The sequence below is a fragment of the Artibeus jamaicensis genome, unplaced genomic scaffold, assembly GCF_021234435.1.
Source record: "Artibeus jamaicensis isolate MK-2021 breed Jamaican fruit bat unplaced genomic scaffold, CSHL_Jam_final scaffold_537, whole genome shotgun sequence".
NCBI classification, from domain to species: Eukaryota; Metazoa; Chordata; class Mammalia; order Chiroptera; family Phyllostomidae; genus Artibeus; species Artibeus jamaicensis.
Genome location: NW_026522047.1, coordinates 4,620,844 through 4,639,058, shown reverse-complemented (window position 1 = coordinate 4,639,058; position 18,215 = coordinate 4,620,844). Strand labels below are relative to the sequence as shown.

Sequence of the window (18,215 nt, the reverse complement as noted above, 5' to 3'; positions counted from 1 at the left end):
GAGAAAAAAGGAATGGGGCAAATCCTTCCTCAAGACCATTTCCCTCTTCCCAAATTCTGTTTGCAAAATCTCATTTTTTCCTGCAAAGAGCTGCAAATGATCTTGATCTTGCTCTTTGCGCTTGCCCTCTAAAATCTGTCTTCTGCACCGCTCCTGGACACACCCACTCACCCAACTCTATGGGACACCCCGCACTCCCGGGCAGGGGTCCTGAGTCAGCCAGGGCAAAGACCTTATACTTGGAAAGACACGGAGAGCAGTGCTTTACTCGTTTTTCAAAAAACACCCTTCTCATCCAGGCATGCCCTTGATGGCACAGAAGTGAGCTGAGTGATGTGTTCACAGGCAGCAAATGGCAGGGGAAGAAGGCTGGCGGGGCCTCTGAAAGTCCACCAGGGGTCCCAGTATTTTTTTTGTGCTTTTAAGACACAAGTGAGGGTGGGAGCAGAGTTGAAGAGGAGCGAGGTGGGGGGATGATGACTGTGGGGCCCACGGAGGAGTCGGAGTCAGACCCGGCAGAACCCCAGGCTGTGTCTTACCTGGGGCACCCTCTTGTAAGCTCGGTTCTATTATGTAGGAAATAGGAAATAATTCCTGCATCAGAGCATTGTAGGAGAGTCCCACACGACAGTGTGTGAGACATACGTGCACCTCAGGTCCTCGGTCAAGGGTGCTTGCCTTCCCTCACTCGGTCTCTGCGGACAGTGGCTATGACGATCCAGCCGTGACCTTGGAAGGTGACGCGGGTGGTGAGGCCTGGAGGGAGGGTCCTAGACGAGAAGATCTGAGTGCAGTGACTGACAGGGTCCAGACAGTGAGTTGCAGATGACCTTGGAGTTGCTGAACCTGGATGAGCAGCCTGAGACACTGGGCACTGGCCTCAGGGAGAAGGGATTGCATCTGTGGGACCTGAGGTCAAGTGAGAAGACAGGGCGGGGGAAGAGACTGGGGAACTCAATGGGACAGACACTTGTTGAGTATGTGCCCCCGGGGGACACAGGCTGATGACAGATGAAGCATGACCTTACGCTGCAGAGACTGGCAGTGGCTGCTTCTATGAGGAAGCATTTACTGTATGAACACTCTATTTTTAAAAAAGAATTTAGATAACCATAAAACAGGTCTAAAACACATGGAATATAGATAGGGTGATTGATTTAAAGTCTATATGAGAAAAAAGGACTCATGGACGTGGACAACAGTGTGGTGACTGCTGGGGGGAGGGGGGTCTAAGGGGACCAAATGGTGATGGAAAAATATCAAAACATTAAATGTTTAAAAGTCCATGTGAGAGATCATTTAGGAAAGAAAAGACTGTCAGCAGTCGGGAATAGGACTGGGAAGGTAATGGGCAGTTTAAGCTCTACACTAAGTTCCTGGATACCGTGGGCCAAGAAAAAAAATTTAAAAGGCCACGGCGACATAGTTTATATTGTTAAATTAAAGGAAGCAAACTTATCTAGAGTGAGGGTCACAGGCAAGCGCCGGTGTCTGGAAACGAACGGTCTCTGGTCCTGTTCCTCTGGAAAGCCTTTTATTGCGGACCCGAGGTCGGGTCTGAACGGCTCCCAGGGTTCGGGTTCAGGCGGCCCCGGCTAGGGGTGCGCGCGAGGGGCGCTGTTAGCCGCCCACGGGGCGCTGCGGCCTCCAGCCAGGTCAGCCGCCCGCGGGCAGCAGCCATTCCCCCTAATCGCCTGCAGCTGCTCTTTGCGTTGCTGCCCGCCAGGTCCATGGACGGAAGCCCATCCCTGAGGCGCAAGACGGTGATGCGGGAGAAGGGCCGGCGCCAGGCCGTGCGCGGCCCGGCCTTCATGTTCAACGACCGCGGCCCCAGCCTCACGGCCGAGGAGGAGCGCTTCCTGGACGCGGCCGAGTACGGCAACATCCCCGTGGTGCGCAAGATGCTGGAGGAGTCGCAGACGCTCAATGTCAACTGCGTGGACTACATGGGCCAGAACGCGCTGCAGCTGGCGGTGGGCAACGAGCACCTGGAGGTGACGGAGCTGCTGCTCAAGAAGGAGAACCTGGCGCGCATCGGGGACGCGCTGCTGCTGGCCATCAGCAAGGGCTACGTGCGCATCGTGGAGGCCATCCTCAACCACCCGGGCTTCGCGGCCAGCGGGCGCCTGACGCTCAGCCCCTGCGAGCAGGAGCTGCAGGACGACGACTTCTACGCCTACGACGAGGACGGCACGCGCTTCTCGCCAGACATCACGCCCATCATCCTGGCGGCGCACTGCCAGAAGTACGAGGTGGTGCACATGCTGCTGCTGCGTGGCGCGCGCATCGAGCGGCCGCACGACTACTTCTGCAAGTGCGCGGACTGCACGGAGAAGCAGCGGCACGACTCCTTCAGCCACTCGCGCTCCAGGATCAACGCCTACAGGGGCCTGGCCAGCCCGGCCTACCTGTCCCTGTCCAGCGAGGACCCCGTGCTCACCGCCCTGGAGCTCAGCAACGAACTGGCCAAGCTGGCCAACATCGAGAAGGAGTTCAAGGTAGGCCGGGCGCCCGCCCTGCTCTGCTCTGCTCCCCAACCAGTGGCCCCCCCAGGGGATTTTAGGTGGCCGGGATTGGAAGAGTCCTTCAGAAGGGACGCCAGGATTTTCCCTGCTGAGCGTGGTGCTGTGGAAAATGCGCTTTTGGCATGGGGCATGCTGGATCCAAGAGCGATAATTCCGGGGCTGCTCTGTGTTCTCGATAAGCTCTGAGCAGAACGCAGAGACTTCTCTTTTGTCTAAAGGAGATACTGGGTGTGACCGTCTCCCTTCCAAATTCTTCCTCCTTTTTTGTCATTAGTTGTCTGGTGGGACCCAACTTGCGAGTAGTTACTAGTTCGCGGCTCATCGGCCCAAACACTCATCTATCCCCTTTAGAGTGAAAGTCAAAAGACAGATGGAAGTGCTACCAAGGCCCTTTCATGACTATGATGAAAGTGCCTCTCCCAGAAATCCACGGTCTCCTGTTCAGCCTGGCCGATATAGCCCCATAGACATCGGTCTGCCCAGAAAAACAAGGACAGAGGGGTGTTTTGCATTAGTGGACTTTTAAAAAATGAGTGAACTTTTTTCCTGGACATCATCTCCAAGCAACCAGTATTATTTATTTCTTTTTAAAAAAATATTTTTTATTGATTATGCTATTACAGTTGTCCCATTTTCCCCCCTTCACTCCCCTCCACCCTGCACACCCCTCCCACCCACACTCCCCTCCTTTAGTTCATGTCCATGGGTCGTACATAAAAGTTCTTTGGCTTCTCCATTTCCCATACCGTTCTTACCCTCCTGTTGTCTATTTTCTACCTACCATCTATGCTACTTATTCTCTGTACCTTCCCCCCTCTCTCCCCCCTCATTCCCCTGCTGATAACCTTCCATGTGATCTCCATTTCTGTGGTTCTGTTCCTGTTCTACTTGTTTGCTTTTGTTTTGTTTTAGGTGTGATTGTTAATCGTTGTGAGTTTGCTGTCATTTTACTGTACATGTTTTTATCTTCTTGTTCTTAGATAAATCCCTTTAACATTTCATATTTCTGAAAACATTACACATTAGTGTGGGCCGTTTTAAGAATTCGGTTGCTACATCCTTCTCTGCCCTTTGGGTGGTTCCACCATTAACTCTGGGGCAGAGGAGCCGGCGCAAGCTGTGGGCACAGGTGGTCAGGCTGGTTGCCCCAGGATCTTGTCTCCCGCTGTCCACCTCAGAGGGGGGCTGCCGACATCAGTTCCCTGACTCATTCTCTGGATGCTACGTTTCCCTTCTTCTTAGTTCCGTGTTCCGATGACAGACACCAGGCAGAGTGATTGATTATTGTCTTCAGATCTTACTGCAGTTTTTCATGCTTATGTGAGATTTACACAAATGCAACAAGCAACACAAGTCAGGCCAGGGGGCTGCGAGAAAATGGGAGGGAAGTTTTGTGGGTTTTTTCTCTCCTCCATACACACCAAATCCCTAGATATTTATCATCCTTCATCTTGTCCAAGAGGAGCCCTGGCTGCAGGATAATCTCATTTGTTATTACATTAAATTTTTTCTTATATAAAAGCCACAAAATTTTTATATTTACTATGAACATTTTGGAAAATGTGGAAAAATACAAAGAATAGAATAAATGTTGCCTTATATCTACTCCCTTTGAAGAGATTCAGTACATGATATTTGAAAGACTTATTTCCTTGGACCCATAACTCAGAACAAATCAAAACCTCAAATCCTGTTTAGAGAGAATAGGAAAACATTCAGGTAACGTAGTTCAAAATGTTACCTCTTTATATTGGCATAGGAATAAAAATATAACTGTAAATTTATTTGTGACTTTAAAATATTATTCTAAACTTTTTATACATTTTGCCTGATATATATTGAAAAGCGTATAAAAGAGATTCTACAAAAGGGGATATTTTCTCAGACTACATTTTGATATTTATGAAAGGTGGTAAAGTATGCAGTTCTGCTCAGAGAAGTCATCTCAGTGAAGCCAGGGTTAAAAATTCTGTCATTCAAGTGTTCCTCAGAAGTCGGCTAAGTCTATATTGATAATACTTAGAATCTCCTTTACCCCAACTGAAAGAATCACCTCTGATAACCTTTCAAAGGTAGAAGAATATCACAAGTAAAGAGGCAAAAAAAAAAAAGAAGGAGAAAACACAATCAAGTTTGAGAAGGCATGCACAAAAGCCACCAGAAGTCCCAGGATCCCCGAAAGTCATCTGATCTCACCGTGTATCTGAATTATATAGGAAGCACTTGGGTAGCAGAACCTTCTCTGAGTCAAAGCAGAGTCAGCTCTTCTGAAGTCGTGATCCCCAGGGCCCACGGGCCCTCCCTGGGCTGAATGTCCCTTTCCTCCCCACTCGCACCGTCCTGTTAGTGCCTTTCTCCCTGCCCTCCCCTCCCCTCCCGGCCCTCTTGTTCCACATACATGTCATGTGTCAGGGCTTTAGACAGACGGAGAGAGTGGCTCCCACAGCTGTGACCCTGGACTCCCCGCTCCGAGGGGCCGTGGACGCAGACACTGGTGGCGGAGACGAGCAGCTGACCTCCTCTGCCCTGTTTTGTGGTGTCCTCTGTGTTCCTTCCACAGGGACTGGGAGCTCGAAGTCCCAGCTCTGAAATGAAATCGTAGACAGTGTGTTCCCCAGTGAAAAGCAGGTGATTGTCCCCTTTTCCAACAGCTCTCCCTCTGTCCCCACCCCCCCATGTCATGGCCTGTCGGAGCCAGCGCCTCACCCCTCACGCTGCTCAGGCAGGGGCTTCGGGGGACATTCCGGTTGCCGTGTCGTTTCCAGAATTCCTGGAAGAATACAGGAGCCCTGCTGCAGAAAATACGTGGAAGTCATTACCCCAAGAGGCTGAACGTTCTCAGATAGATTTAGATGAATCGGTGGAGGACAGCATGGTGACAGGTCATTAGAGACCGGCGGACGTGGCCTGCAGCTGTTCAGAGAGACGGAGCACTGGGCGGGATGGGCTGGGGCCCAGGCCTCCACCCGTCAGAGGCAAGCAAGCCGGCCACTTAGTAGGCCGTGAAAGTGCAAAGTGAAATTTCCTAATTCTGAACCAGGGATGCATTTGTTTGCAAAAAAAATAAAAAGGAAAGGAAGAAAAAAAAACTATTTGCCTTTCCTGTGCCACAGTTTTCCTCTCTTTAAAGTAGAAAAGCAATTTCAACTATTATCATGGTAGGGCTGTAAGGAAGAGAAAAATGATTATAACCCTAAAGCAAGGTAGCATTTTATGGCAGGATGACAGTCTAGGAGTCATTGGGCTAACCAGACCTCTCATTTTACAAATGCAAAGCCAGAGGCTATCCCCTAGGTCCCATCTGGCAGGCCTAGGTTTGGGAGTCTTGGGTCCCAGTCCTAAATATTCCATCTCACCTGCCATACCTGGTAATACTGAAGCCCTACTATAGTACTTGATGTGTGCTAAGCACGTTCTAAGCATTTAATCCAGTAGCAGTATTAGGTAGGCTTATCCTCAACAGAGAAGCTGAGTAACTTTCACAAGACCACACAGCTAGTAAGTGGTAGGTGCAGCATTTGATCCCAGAACCCCTGGCTTCCGATTGATGCTGCAACCACTACACTGTCTTTGTTATTAGGGAAAGTTTCGTCAGGACCCAGCCTGCTTCGAGTTGCATTTCCATTTCCCCCTTCAGGATAAAAAGGGGTTAAAGAGAGGACAAAAAGGAATGACAACAATGAGGAATATCGTTGATATGTGTGTGCTGAAGGCCCCAGACAGGCTGCCGTGAGGACAGAGCGCCGTTGCTCCCCCCTGCCTTGTGCGGGGGCTTGGGCTTCGGCTTCCACTCCAAAATGCGCAGCCGGGCCGTCCGATAACTTTGAGATGGCCCATGTGATGATGAGTGAGGACAATGGAGCAAAAGCAAATTAGGAGACAATTACCAGAAAACGCAGAGCAGACAAGTGGTCTGAGTTGTGAGGCAGCACCCCCTGGCAGAACTAGCTGGTCAGCAGACTGCAGGGGGTCCCTTTTGCCCCTGGGGAAGGGCTGTCTGCTCCCGTTTGCCCGGGAGCTCTGTGCATGTTGACGACTTGCTATCACACGACCGCAATAAAAGAAATGCCTGTTATCTCCAGTTCTGATCATTATCTACACAGGGTAGCAGACTCCTTCCAGCAGGAAATGTTTAAATTGTTAGGAAAACAAAGTGCTGTCCTTGCAACTTGTATCACTGATCTTTCAGTGGATGTGAAAAAAACCAAACCAACCCCATTGTCCAGCTTTCTTCAAGACTGAACAGTGTACAGAGTATGCTTTTTAAAGATAATGAGTCATTATTTGGGTATTACTGCAGAAGTGGTTCCTATGTGTTCTTCAGGCATAGAAAATAGTCTCTTTTCTCTCTGCTCAATGGTGCCGCGGCCATCCTAGGTTGTACCAAATCTTACAGAGCAGTGCAAGCTGAAGAGTAATGCAAGGAAATTTCATCTAAAAAATTGTATTAAAAGGGGAGCTTTCTATAGAGACAGACGTGGATTTAATACTTCTGGACGCTCTAATAAAATATTTCATCAGGCTTTCAGGCATGGCAGGCAGATGGATATGTAACTGACACTCTGCATAGAAACCAGAGGCTGAGCATTTTATTAATTTTATCAGTTGCCTGGTCCCAACTTGAATGGAAAGCAGACAGAAGTTTTTATTCATTTTATCTGTTCCCTTATAAGGGGAAAAGGATTAACTGTAACTGTTCTTTATCTGAATGTCTGATATCTGAAATGGAAACTATTCTAGTCTGTGTAGCCTTTAAACAGTGTCTCTCTTTGTGTTTATTTTAGCAGGTGATGTGATTTTTGCCCATCACATTGCATAGATTAATTATTCAAGGGCCAAAATTGGAATTCTTCATGCCTTTTTAAAAAGTATCATTTAAAATGTAGTTTTTAGATGCCCAGAATCTGGAAATTCTGCTGTGCAGTGTTATTTGGTTGGTTATCAGAAAAATACCGTGTCTCAGGACATGTGGAAAGGAGGAATTCTGTTTTCCCTGAGTGCACCAGATTAGGTCACCATCCAGTTAACCTTCTTAATGGGCTGGAATTTTAGTGAAAGCCATAGAAATGGAACTGGGGTTTCTGAAAGGAAGACCCTTGCCCAGGGACAGTTGTTGACACGGTGACAGGAACCTAAGGGAGAACTGGAGCTCCATCCGGGAGGTGACAGGGAGGCTGCAGAGTGGCCTCTCCATACCGGCCCATGCACTACATGCATTTGCTAAAGATGTGAAAGATGAACAGGTGATTTTTAGCAGGTGTCAGTTCCAGTGGCCTGGACCTTTTCTCTCAAGTGTCGATACTCAGCAGCCCTTGCCAATGCAGTGACGTATAGTCAGACACTTTTCTTCCTTCAGGTTCTGCAGGACATGAATGTGTGCCCTGTAGACAAAGAAGGAAAAATAACCTGCTCTCTATGCTGGCACCTGCCCATCTCTTTACATCTCTCGCACACCAGTCATTCCCAGACGTCGGGACTGGGGTCTGAGAATGGCTGTTCTGACGCGTGGCCAGGTGCTGCAGACACCGCAGGTGTGTGGGCTGCACGGTGAGAAGCAAAGTGTCCATCGGGGCAGGGGCTCAGGAACCAGTCATGTTAGTCTCCCCTGCGGCCAATCTTCTACGTCAAATCGCCGCTTTAGAAAAATCACCATTTAAAATGTTTTCATTGTACAACAACTGTAGTTTTTTAATACAATTTAAATAAAATAACCGATAACAATTTTTTCACTATACAAAATGGCTTTGTGTGGGCTTTAAAGAAAACTGTTGTTTATCTGCACAAAAGAGCTACAACTCTTTTGGATCCTTTAGTCTTTCAGTGGTAGCGTTTAGCCAACACCACTCACTACATACAGACCAGTGACCTAAGTGCACAGTGGTTTGGGAGCTGTCTCGTATGGTGGGCAGCTTGCAGAAGGTCCTGGCTCAGGGGGTGGGGGGTCAGATCCAGCCACGTCTAACTCAGCAAGCCTAGCATCCACATAGGGACCGCAGCTCCCCAACCGGAGGACGGGACACCTTGCTCTAATGCACAGAAAAACCTCAACACTTCCCATGGGATTAAAGCCAATTCTTTGTATTAAACTCCAAACCTCTCATTCGTAGAATGACTATCGGAAGTTGTCCATGCAATGCAAAGACTTCGTGGTGGGTGTGCTGGATTTGTGCCGAGACTCGGAAGAGGTGGAAGCCATTCTGAACGGAGACCTGGAGTCGGTGGAGCCCGCGGAGGCGCACAGACACAAGGCCTCCCTGAGTCGTGTCAAACTGGCCATTAAGTATGAAGTCAAAAAGGTGAGCGGCCCTCTTCCTTCCTGCGCCAGCGTGGAAGAGGCGCGGAATACCCACCATGCCATAATTCTAGGACGTTTTCTCTTCCATAATGAGAATAGACATTATTAGAAAATAATGAGAGATTTTTCTTTATGAGAGAGATGAAGGGAAGTATGGAAATGTTGGGAGTCAAATATCGAGCTTCTGATCCTTCCCATTTGTTGTTGGTTGTGAAACCTTGGATAAATTATAAGACATATTTAAATTTCAGTGTTTCCCATACAAGGAGGATAAAATATTTCTTATCTACCTCAGAGTAGTGGTGGGATTTCAATGGATTAAGATATGACAAAGACATCTGTACACCGCTGGTTACAATGCAGTTAACAGGCTGGAGAACGGGGAAGGTCCTCAGCTGTGAAAGGCCTGTCAGTTACAAGATAATGGCGGGGCTGGCAGAGGTTTTGTCCTCTCAGGGAAAAGAAGAGAATGTTGAGTAAGATTGATGTTGAAGCACTTTTAGAAATCCGTCTGGATGTTTATTCACAGGTCTTGCCATTCACATCTCTTCTCGCGTGCTCCTGAAAGAGGAGGATTGATTTCCGTTGTCACAGGTTCTCGCTCCTGGCTTTGGAAGCGTCACATTAACAGTGACAGCTCAACTGCAGGTGTGCGTGTGTTAACCAGGCCGTCTCACGGAGCGCGTGTCCCCCTGCACGTCCACTTTAAGTAAATCGATGTATAAATGATAATGTATGAGGCGTCAGCAATAATCACCTTGCTGCCAGTCAGCTCTCAGGACACAACAACAAAAAGAATAAATTGGGAACTGAAAGGAGGTTGAAGACTTTGCAGGTGATTCTGGGTAGTTTGTTTTGTGCTACCCAGTGAATAGCAGTAAAAGTTTTAACTTGGAATATTCATTTGATCAGCGTGTATGAGAACTCTATTCTGGAATTGCCCCAAAAGCCCCAAGTCAAAAAAAAAAAAAAAAAGCCCTTTTTTCTCTTAAAGGCTACCTTTATCGTTCATTCAGCACTCACCCATTTCCACTCCAGCAAAGAGGGAAAATACGACACCCATCCTTCCACCCTCCTTCCCACCACCTCCTTTGTAGTCCCCAAGAAAAATCTCTTCCTGGGTCACAAGGCCGCATGACCCCCCTCCGCCAGCTGTGGTGCTGGAGCAGTCAATGGCCGTGGGAAAGGCATTTCAAAATAACGTTAGGGTACAGAACTTTCCCCCCAATAACAAAGCAAGCTCATGTTTATTCAGATCAACTCCTAATTTCACCAAGGAGCCCAGTGTGATGTCATGGTGGCCTGGTAGGTCCCCGAAGAGACTCAGGCAGCTGCTCTGGCCACTGCCCAAATCCGCCCCAGGCCTGGGTCCGGGCCTGAGTCTGCTGACCTCTCGCTGGCTCCAGGCTCCCGGGCTGGGGTCTTCCCTAAAAACCGCACCTGGGGCTCCCCGGGGCCTGAGAGACTCAGTGGCAATTCATGCAGAAATGAAAATATAAACACTGCGTGGGAGGGATCTGAGCAAGGATTTAAGGAGTGCTTCCTCCTGCTCTCCTGTTCTCTCCACGACAGGGGTAAGTGTAGCTGCAGAACGATCATCTGGAGGGGAGACAGGCTGCAGTTTAAACACACACGATTACCCCTGTGTGTGCAAGAAAGCTCAGAAGTGGAGCCAGGCAGCGGGAGCATGAGGGCTGCGTGCCCCGCAGAGGTTTCGGGTGCGTGTGCCAGTGCAGCCCCGACCTGACCCTGACCCCAGGCAGCCCCGGGGCCGGGTGTGTGCCCGACTCCAAGAGGTAGCAGAGCATTTTACACCTGGCCGGTTCAGAATCCAGAAAACTGCCATGTAAGTTCTCTGTTCATGTGCCACGAGTCAAGGACGTTAAAAAGAATGTCATGATCTAGGTTCTACCCACGAGAGTATTTTCTTTTAAAGTGTGTGAACCAGGGCTCCAGCAACGAAGTCACAAACCAAGCAGAGCGCTCCTTCCCTGCTTCTGTCCCGAGGACACCCACATGGGCAGCTCTGGTAAAGGCTGATCTGATGAAAAGACAGTGTAACGTGAATTCTTTTTTTTAAGTTGAAAATTATCTACAAGTTGTTTTCCATCCCTGCCCTAAATGGTGGCTCAGTGTATAAGAATCTGTCGGTCATCTTTAGCAGGAAAAAACTCAGTGCCACCGTAGTGCTGTTTGTGGAGAGACTGAGATGTTCTTGTGTGTCAGTCATTCTGCCTTCAAATCAGAAAGCCTCGAATAAGGGTTTCATTTTTGGGATGATCTCAGTGTGCTGGCCGCCGGGGTCAGGACGCCGCAGGCAGATTTCCTGAGGCTGGCTGGGGCTGGCGCTGCAGCATTACGGGGGCTTTCAGGGGATGATGCAGTCGAGGGTGGGGGGGTGAGGTCGCTTCCCTGTTGTGAAGTCATTGAAAGGAGCAAAACTCTTCTCTGAGAGGGATTAGCTTGTCTGCCCTCAGCCACTGCTATTGCATTAGTTTTATTTTCCTTTTCAAATGTTCCCTGTGTGCCTTGTTAGGGTTTAAAATCATTGGAGGAAAACAGCCATTTGTGTTTTCTTTCTGTGGATTAAAAGAAGTCACAGAAAGTGATGTATGAGATAACGGACACCATACAGTGGGGAGGGCAAAATTAGGAGGATAGCAAACATGCCTGTTAAGCAGAAGGGTAAAGGATGACAAGAAAAGCGTGAACATGATTGGGCTGCTGTGTAACACAGACAAAGTGTCTGCACTGCGTGTACAATCCTCTGTGCGTCACCTGTGTGCTGTGCGGAAAGGATCCATTTCCATCCGGTCTTCCAGTGGCCTTATTTGGTATAATTAATGCCATACAGCACATCAGCAAATTTAAAGACTGGCTTGAGGAGGAGGACTGAGGTGAGGGAGCAGCCAAACTACAACATGAATATTTCTGTCCCCGAAAGCCTAAAACCTGCGAAAGAAAGGCTGGACACTCCCAAGAGGGAAATCTGCCTGCCAGTTCCATACAGTCACGCCCACCTGCCTGTTAACTTTGTGGGCATTTTCTGTCCTGCTCAAACCCTTGGCCTATACAACATGCAGGTTGACTTCCCAAGCAGTGGTCTGATTTGGTGACATCACATCCTGTGGTTGGATTTCCCAGGATGCACCTCTCCCCATACAAGCCAAGCCTGGCTACTGTCACGGGCCCGCCTTGTCTTTGCATCCACCCAACTTCCCACAAATGCAGACCCTGGAAACATGTCAGACACCAAGACATTTGGACCAACATTCAAATTAGGAGTATGTTAAATGCTGATCATTTATCTTGGCAAGCATAGGGGTGCAGGCCTCCATTCTAATGGCTGTTTTTCACGTGTATTGATAGTGTCCTGTGTGCCTGTGACTGGGGACCACTCATCACTCAACAGGGTGCTGATGCCTCATTCTCATCTTCCTGTACCTGGGGCCTAGCTAGGCTCCTCGCAGGGGCTTATGCCGACTTGGAGGATGAGAGAGTGTGTTGAGTGAATGAGACAAACAGTTAGGGACGTGGAGGGGATGAGGGAGGAGGAGGGGTGAGCAGGAAGGAAATGATCCAGTAGCCACAGGGGCAGCCGCAGGAATATGCAGTTTTGGAAATCCCAGGAAATGGTCGCAGAGACCCTGGAAGGCTTCAACCTTGATTATATCCACACGTACCATGAGTGCAAATAATGACCCCATTGACCTTGAAATAGAGTTTCCCCAAACCAGAACTTTGGGACAGTGGCAGAATCTTGAGTTTGGAAAGAAGGTCTCATATAATTTCATGGCTGGCAATGACCAGTGACCCCCAGGACCTAGGAGTTTTATAATTGAGTTGAAAGTAATTTATAAGATCCGATATTCTTTTTCATATGGAGCTCATCAAGCCAGAAAACATAGTATCTTCCTTTTAGTACTTTTAACTCTCCCAAACCCTACCAGTTTGTATTATTGAAAAAAAAATGCAGTCAGGTATTTCAAATCTGGTATCTGTAGACTCAACCTCAACCACACCTGTCATCGACCTCTCCTCCTGCCACCAGTGGGGTCACCGTGGGAGTGGGAGCGGGGTCTGGGGAAAGCTGTGCATCCACTGCCTGCCCTGGGGGCTGAGGTTTTATTTTTTATTAGCGCTGTTTTAGTTGAAAGTGCCGATGGAAAACTCTACACCAGTAAACGGGAACCTCTCTGCCACCCTGGAGCTGTGCTCTTGGTACGGAGCCTGACAGTGTGCAGAAGTGTCTGGAGTCGCTACGAATCATGAGGGTCGGTCGGTTCAGGAACCAGGGCTTGGTTGTAGATGAGCCCCGTGTCCGCTGGGCACTGCCGCTGCTCCCTCTGCCTCCCCGAGTTTGCAGACACCTCTCAGGGTGCTTCCTAATGGGTTTGCTGTTGCCGTTTATCCTGCTTGTTGGAAGACAGCGATGCTTTGATGTTTGCATTGCTAAACTCTTTTTCTGAAACTCTGTTGGCACTTCCTGTTGATGTGTGAATGACCCTGAATAATTCCCGAGCTTGGGCAAACTGCACCTGACTATTCAGAGACAGGCAGATCCAGCTGCAAGGGGGCACCTTTTGGCGTCGGGACCTTTACGTGGGCCGGGTGACGTGTACAGTCTGCTCCCTGAACAAGGACAGGGCCTTATAGAAGTCCCAGTTCTTCTCAATAGATTCAGGCAGATGGGTTAACAAAACCAGATGGCAAAATCAAACACGATGGTGGGGACGAAGGAAGTCTACATTGTTCATTTTCCCTGATTAGAACTGTAGTTGTGAAATCACTACTGCAGGTAAATGTGGCTTTTTTCTGACCTGTGGCCGAGGAAGCAATAAAAAGAGCGCAGATTACTCAACAGGAAGGAAGCGACATTGGATGCCAGCTCCTAGAGCCCTGCAGTGTGGACTGAGCACAGAGCCAGCGGGCTCACTGACTTATTGCGACTCTCGTGCAGGTTTGCAGCAATTGTACATTTGTACACACCAGCCCCATCCTGTATGTATTTTCCCACAGTGCTTTAGGGCTCGCTCAAGAACTTAACACATTTCCCTTTTCACCGTAGTCTACAATAAACCAAATGACTCTTTCCTCTTTCCTGGGAACTGAAAGCCAGGATGTGACGTGTCCATAAAGGAGGGACTCTGTCCCCAGATTCCAGAAAGCCTGAATTACTGAGAGCTTCAGGTAGAAAGAGCTGGTTCAGGACAACATCAGTTTCGCCCTCTTGTTTCCACTTTTGTCCTTCTATGAGTCCTGGAGCAGTGTGGGAAGATGGAGGGAAGGCGATGGAGGATAGGACCAGAACCTTCCAGCACCCATGTCCTGGGAGCATGCGCATTAATATCTTTAGGAGGTTAATCTTAACATTCAGCAGTCGAACTGTGGCTGATGGCATAGTAACTCTCCTCCTTCTCTCTCCCCCCAGTTTGTGGCTCACCCCAACTGCCAGCAGCAGCTCCTGACCATCTGGTACGAGAACCTCTCAGGGCTGCGGGAGCAGACCACAGCCGTCAAGTGTCTGGTTGTGCTAGTGGTGGCCTTGGGCCTTCCGTTCCTCGCCATCGGCTACTGGATTGCGCCTTGCAGCCGGGTACAGCTTTCTTACACTCTGTGTTACTATGTCCTTTTGGGATGAAAAAGAACAAAGCTGCCTACTCCAGGCTCTTAGCAGTTCCATCCTGAAAGTTAATTGACTCCAGCATGCAGATGCTGCTTTGTAATGACCGGATCCATTAAAAAAAGGGGTGAGAAGGCATTCGGTGCCAGTGGGATAGATGGCCTTTGCAGGCACATAATGCTTAGGCTTTTAAGATAAAAATCCCCATGGTGGGCAGTACGAAGAGCTGCCAGAGTGAAGGAGCAGGTGCTCTGGTTCTGTTGACAGCTTGATAAACGGAGAGCCAATGGCCCGGCCCAGCCTGGGGGGGGACGCGGGAAGGCCCCACTGCAAGGGCTCTAAGACACATCAGCCCGTCTGCCCAGGGTGCTCGTTGGGACCTGTCCACGCCATCCGTGGCTGGTGTGCGAAGCCCAGCTGCAGGCGTGGTGTTTCCCAGAGTCCAAGAAAGTGCAGGTCACGTGCCCCAAGCTCTTTGTTCTTCTTCAGAAGAACAAATGTAGACTTTGGGCCTGGGGGCTTTGGCATCTTTAGATGGTTTGTTTAGTTTTGCTTGACTCGTTTTGTTCACGACCTTTCTCCCTCTCTCCACTTGCCTGTGGAAAGTCAGTCTCGTTGCGCCTTGGAGGACTGCTGACCACGATGGGGAGAGGGACACTGGGCACGCTCACAGAACTGGGCATGCTCACAGGACACTGGGCACGCTCACAGAACTGGGCATGCTCACAGACTCCGCATAGGTTCCCAGGGGGCACTGCCAGGGACAAGAGGCTGTTCTGAGATCCGTTAATCCTGTTTTTATATTTGGAAATCTGGTTTTGTTTAGGTCAGAGGTAGTTTCAGGCAAAATGAGTCAGGGCTCTGGTACAGCCCTGGAAGTCCAGCATCTCTCTGGCTTTTGTCGTATATTATGGAAAAGTATGTTACAACTCCTCAAATGCTAAAAGACTAAAGACTAAAAACTAGAAATAACGTGAGAGAGCATACCTTAAACGCAAAAATCACACCTCATGCCAATAATTCCCCTTTCTGGGGAAGAGGTGTTGGGGTCCAGTTTTCAAGTGTTGGTCTCTCCGGGCAGCTCAGCCAGTGGACACGTGACATCAGGTCCGGTGAGGGCATCTTCAGTCCGCTGGCCTGTTTCTCTCCACCCAGAGAAGCACAGCTTCTGGCCTGGGGACTCGGCCCAGCAGAGGAGCAAAAGGAGGGACCTGAGCCGTTTCTACCCCCGTTCACACCTGCCACAGGCCCTCTGCCCTGTGGGGAAAAGACCATGTAGCCAGAATTCTCTGCACGTGCCCCATTTTTACGATAGGCATGCTGCTTTCTTTTCATGTTACTTAAAGTTTTAAAAGACCAACCTTTTAGAGACTTGGCAAGTCCCAAGAAATCACTCAGTGCTACGAATGTGGTCCCCCCCGCCCCCCCCCCACACACACAGTGTACAGCTGCGGAACAGCACGGTGACATGTGAAAGCATTGTTTGTTTTCCGGTAGAAAATGTGACGTTCATCTGTGTGCATTTATGGCCCATCCCAGGAGAGCTTGACAGCTCGTGGCTGTTTGTTAACATCAAGTCAAGGTTGTGGACGTACAAAAACACTTGTTTGAACTTGCAGTCTTTTGAGTGTGGACTGTGGTACTTGTTAAGGGCACAGACGGAGTTTAAAAGTGGGGTTTGAGCGTGTGGAATGGAGCACTTCCCTGATAAATCTACCAAATGTGCCTAAATCATGGGCCACAGAAGCCCTGGGGACAGGAGGAATTGTTTTCATTTCTCCTGGAACATGGGGCTTTTAAGGACATCAGATCACATGGGATTTTAAAGAAGTTACCTTAAAATAACTATAAAATGAACTTTAAGATGATCTTGTACTATTTATATACTTTTCCAGACTCAAGCATGACTTTCAATTAAATTGACCTACTTAGAGGTTTTAATCATTGTGTATCTACCTCTCTCTTCTAATTGGGATAGTAACAGACAAAATATTTATCCTGATTATAGTATTTTCTGCCTTTCTTCTATCATGCAAAGCATGACTTGCATGAATATTTAGAAATGAGAACTAAAATTTACTTCTATAGTGGTTGGGTTTTTTTTTAATTTTTGAAGGGTTTTCAGTGTGCTGCAGACACAGCATAACATTTCAGGGATAAATGAACAAGTCTACAAATTTATTGTAACATTTCAATTATAAAGCAGTAGAGGATTATACACTGCAAACTTGGAATTTCTATCCCTAAACCCTAAAAACCTTGACATTGCACAGTCTTTCAATGTAAAAATAAGAACAGCCAGCGTAGGCCCCGTGATTTTCAGAAACGCGTCTGTGAATGCAGTACATTCTAGGACGAGCTGGGTGTTTAGAAACAGTGAAGGCCGAAACCTTTGTAACTTATTTTTGTGGGAAACACCCTTTAAGAGGAGTGATTTTCACAATGTATGGCTTTTCAAAACCAGAAGCAAAGCTTTGAAAGTGTTCTCATTTCATCTGTTTTTAATCCTGTGTAGTGATTTGCGTAGGCGGAAGCCGGATTTTCAAAAGTGAAAACAAAACATTTTTTTTGCCTTATCACAGCTGGGGAAGGTTCTGCGAAGCCCCTTCATGAAGTTTGTGGCTCACGCCGCTTCCTTCATCATCTTCCTGGGCCTGCTGGTGTTCAATGCCTCTGACCGATTCGAAGGCATCAGAACGCTGCCCAACATCACGGTCATCGACTACCCCAAACAGATCTTCAGGGTCAAGACCACCCAGTTCACGTGGACCGAGATGCTCATCATGGTGTGGGTTCTTGGTAAGCCCTCTGAGAGCCACCCAAAACAATGCTCATTTGCCATTTTCACTCTCTTTTTTTTTAAGTTGAATTTATTGGGGTACCATTGGCTAATAAAATATGGGTTTAAGGTATACAATTCTGTAATGCACCATCTGTGTAGTAAGTTGTGTGTCCACCAGCCCAATGTCATTTTCTATTTAAAATGTTATTTTACATTGGATGGCAGCAATATCACCATGGTTAGATTAGTGAAAGAGTGAAATAATCAAATAATTTGTCAGCTTGATAATGCTAAAAGGTATCCTAACACTAAAGCTAAAATTTTGTAAGTAACACGAACCTAGTACTAATATACTATGTTTCAGAAATTGAACTTCAATTATTGAATAAAAACGTAAGATTTTTAATGTGACTCACTGTGACAATCCCATAGTTAATTGAAATTCTCGTGAAGTAACCCCAATGGCTATTAACTGATGAGTAAAGAACGCTTATATTATTTTAGTTTGTGAGGTTTTCGGGGAGAGTGTCCATTGTCAGAATGGCTGTCACTCCCCCTGGTGACAGCCCATTTGGTGTAGCTGTGTTACAGGGGAAACTGAGCAGTGTGGGAAAACAATGGGTACGGGACCCGCGTACTAGTTGACCGCTAATCCGAAGCCGTCTTTATACGCCCTCTGTTTTGCCCAGTGAGTTCCGTGGTGTCCTCTCAGTCCCTGATTGAGTGGGCTCCTTCCTCCCCCTCCTGCATGGCCATGGCCTCCGTCTGGGTCCAGCAGTTATTTTATACATTTTACGTTGAGCTGTAACATTTCTTTGAAAAATCCCACAGTATTTTCTCCTGCTGTAGTCAAGGCAAGGAGCGCCCTCCCTCCCAGAGTAGAGTGTGCTGCCTCCCATTCCTCCCCACCCGCCGACTCCCAACTGCAGGGCCTCCCCTTTTCCTCACCCACCTGCCTACGGTGGGGGCCCAGGGTACAGGGCAAGAGGC

The 18,215-nt window shown here is 48.3% G+C and overlaps 1 protein-coding gene across 4 annotated transcripts in view; it reads left to right on the top strand.

Annotated features, from left to right (window-relative positions):
• Nucleotides 1–18,215, top strand: part of TRPC3 (transient receptor potential cation channel subfamily C member 3) — a 52,556-nt gene that overhangs the window by 12,061 nt on the left and 22,280 nt on the right. For all 4 annotated transcript variants that reach the window (XM_037129912.2, XM_037129911.2, XM_037129913.2 and 1 more), the window contains exons 2-5: nt 1,727–2,498; nt 8,633–8,821; nt 14,252–14,416; nt 17,026–17,242. In XM_037129912.2, coding sequence (XP_036985807.2) covers nt 1,727–2,498; nt 8,633–8,821; nt 14,252–14,416; nt 17,026–17,242 — 1,343 coding nt within the window. The remainder of the gene's footprint in view (nt 1–1,726; nt 2,499–8,632; nt 8,822–14,251; nt 14,417–17,025; nt 17,243–18,215) is intronic.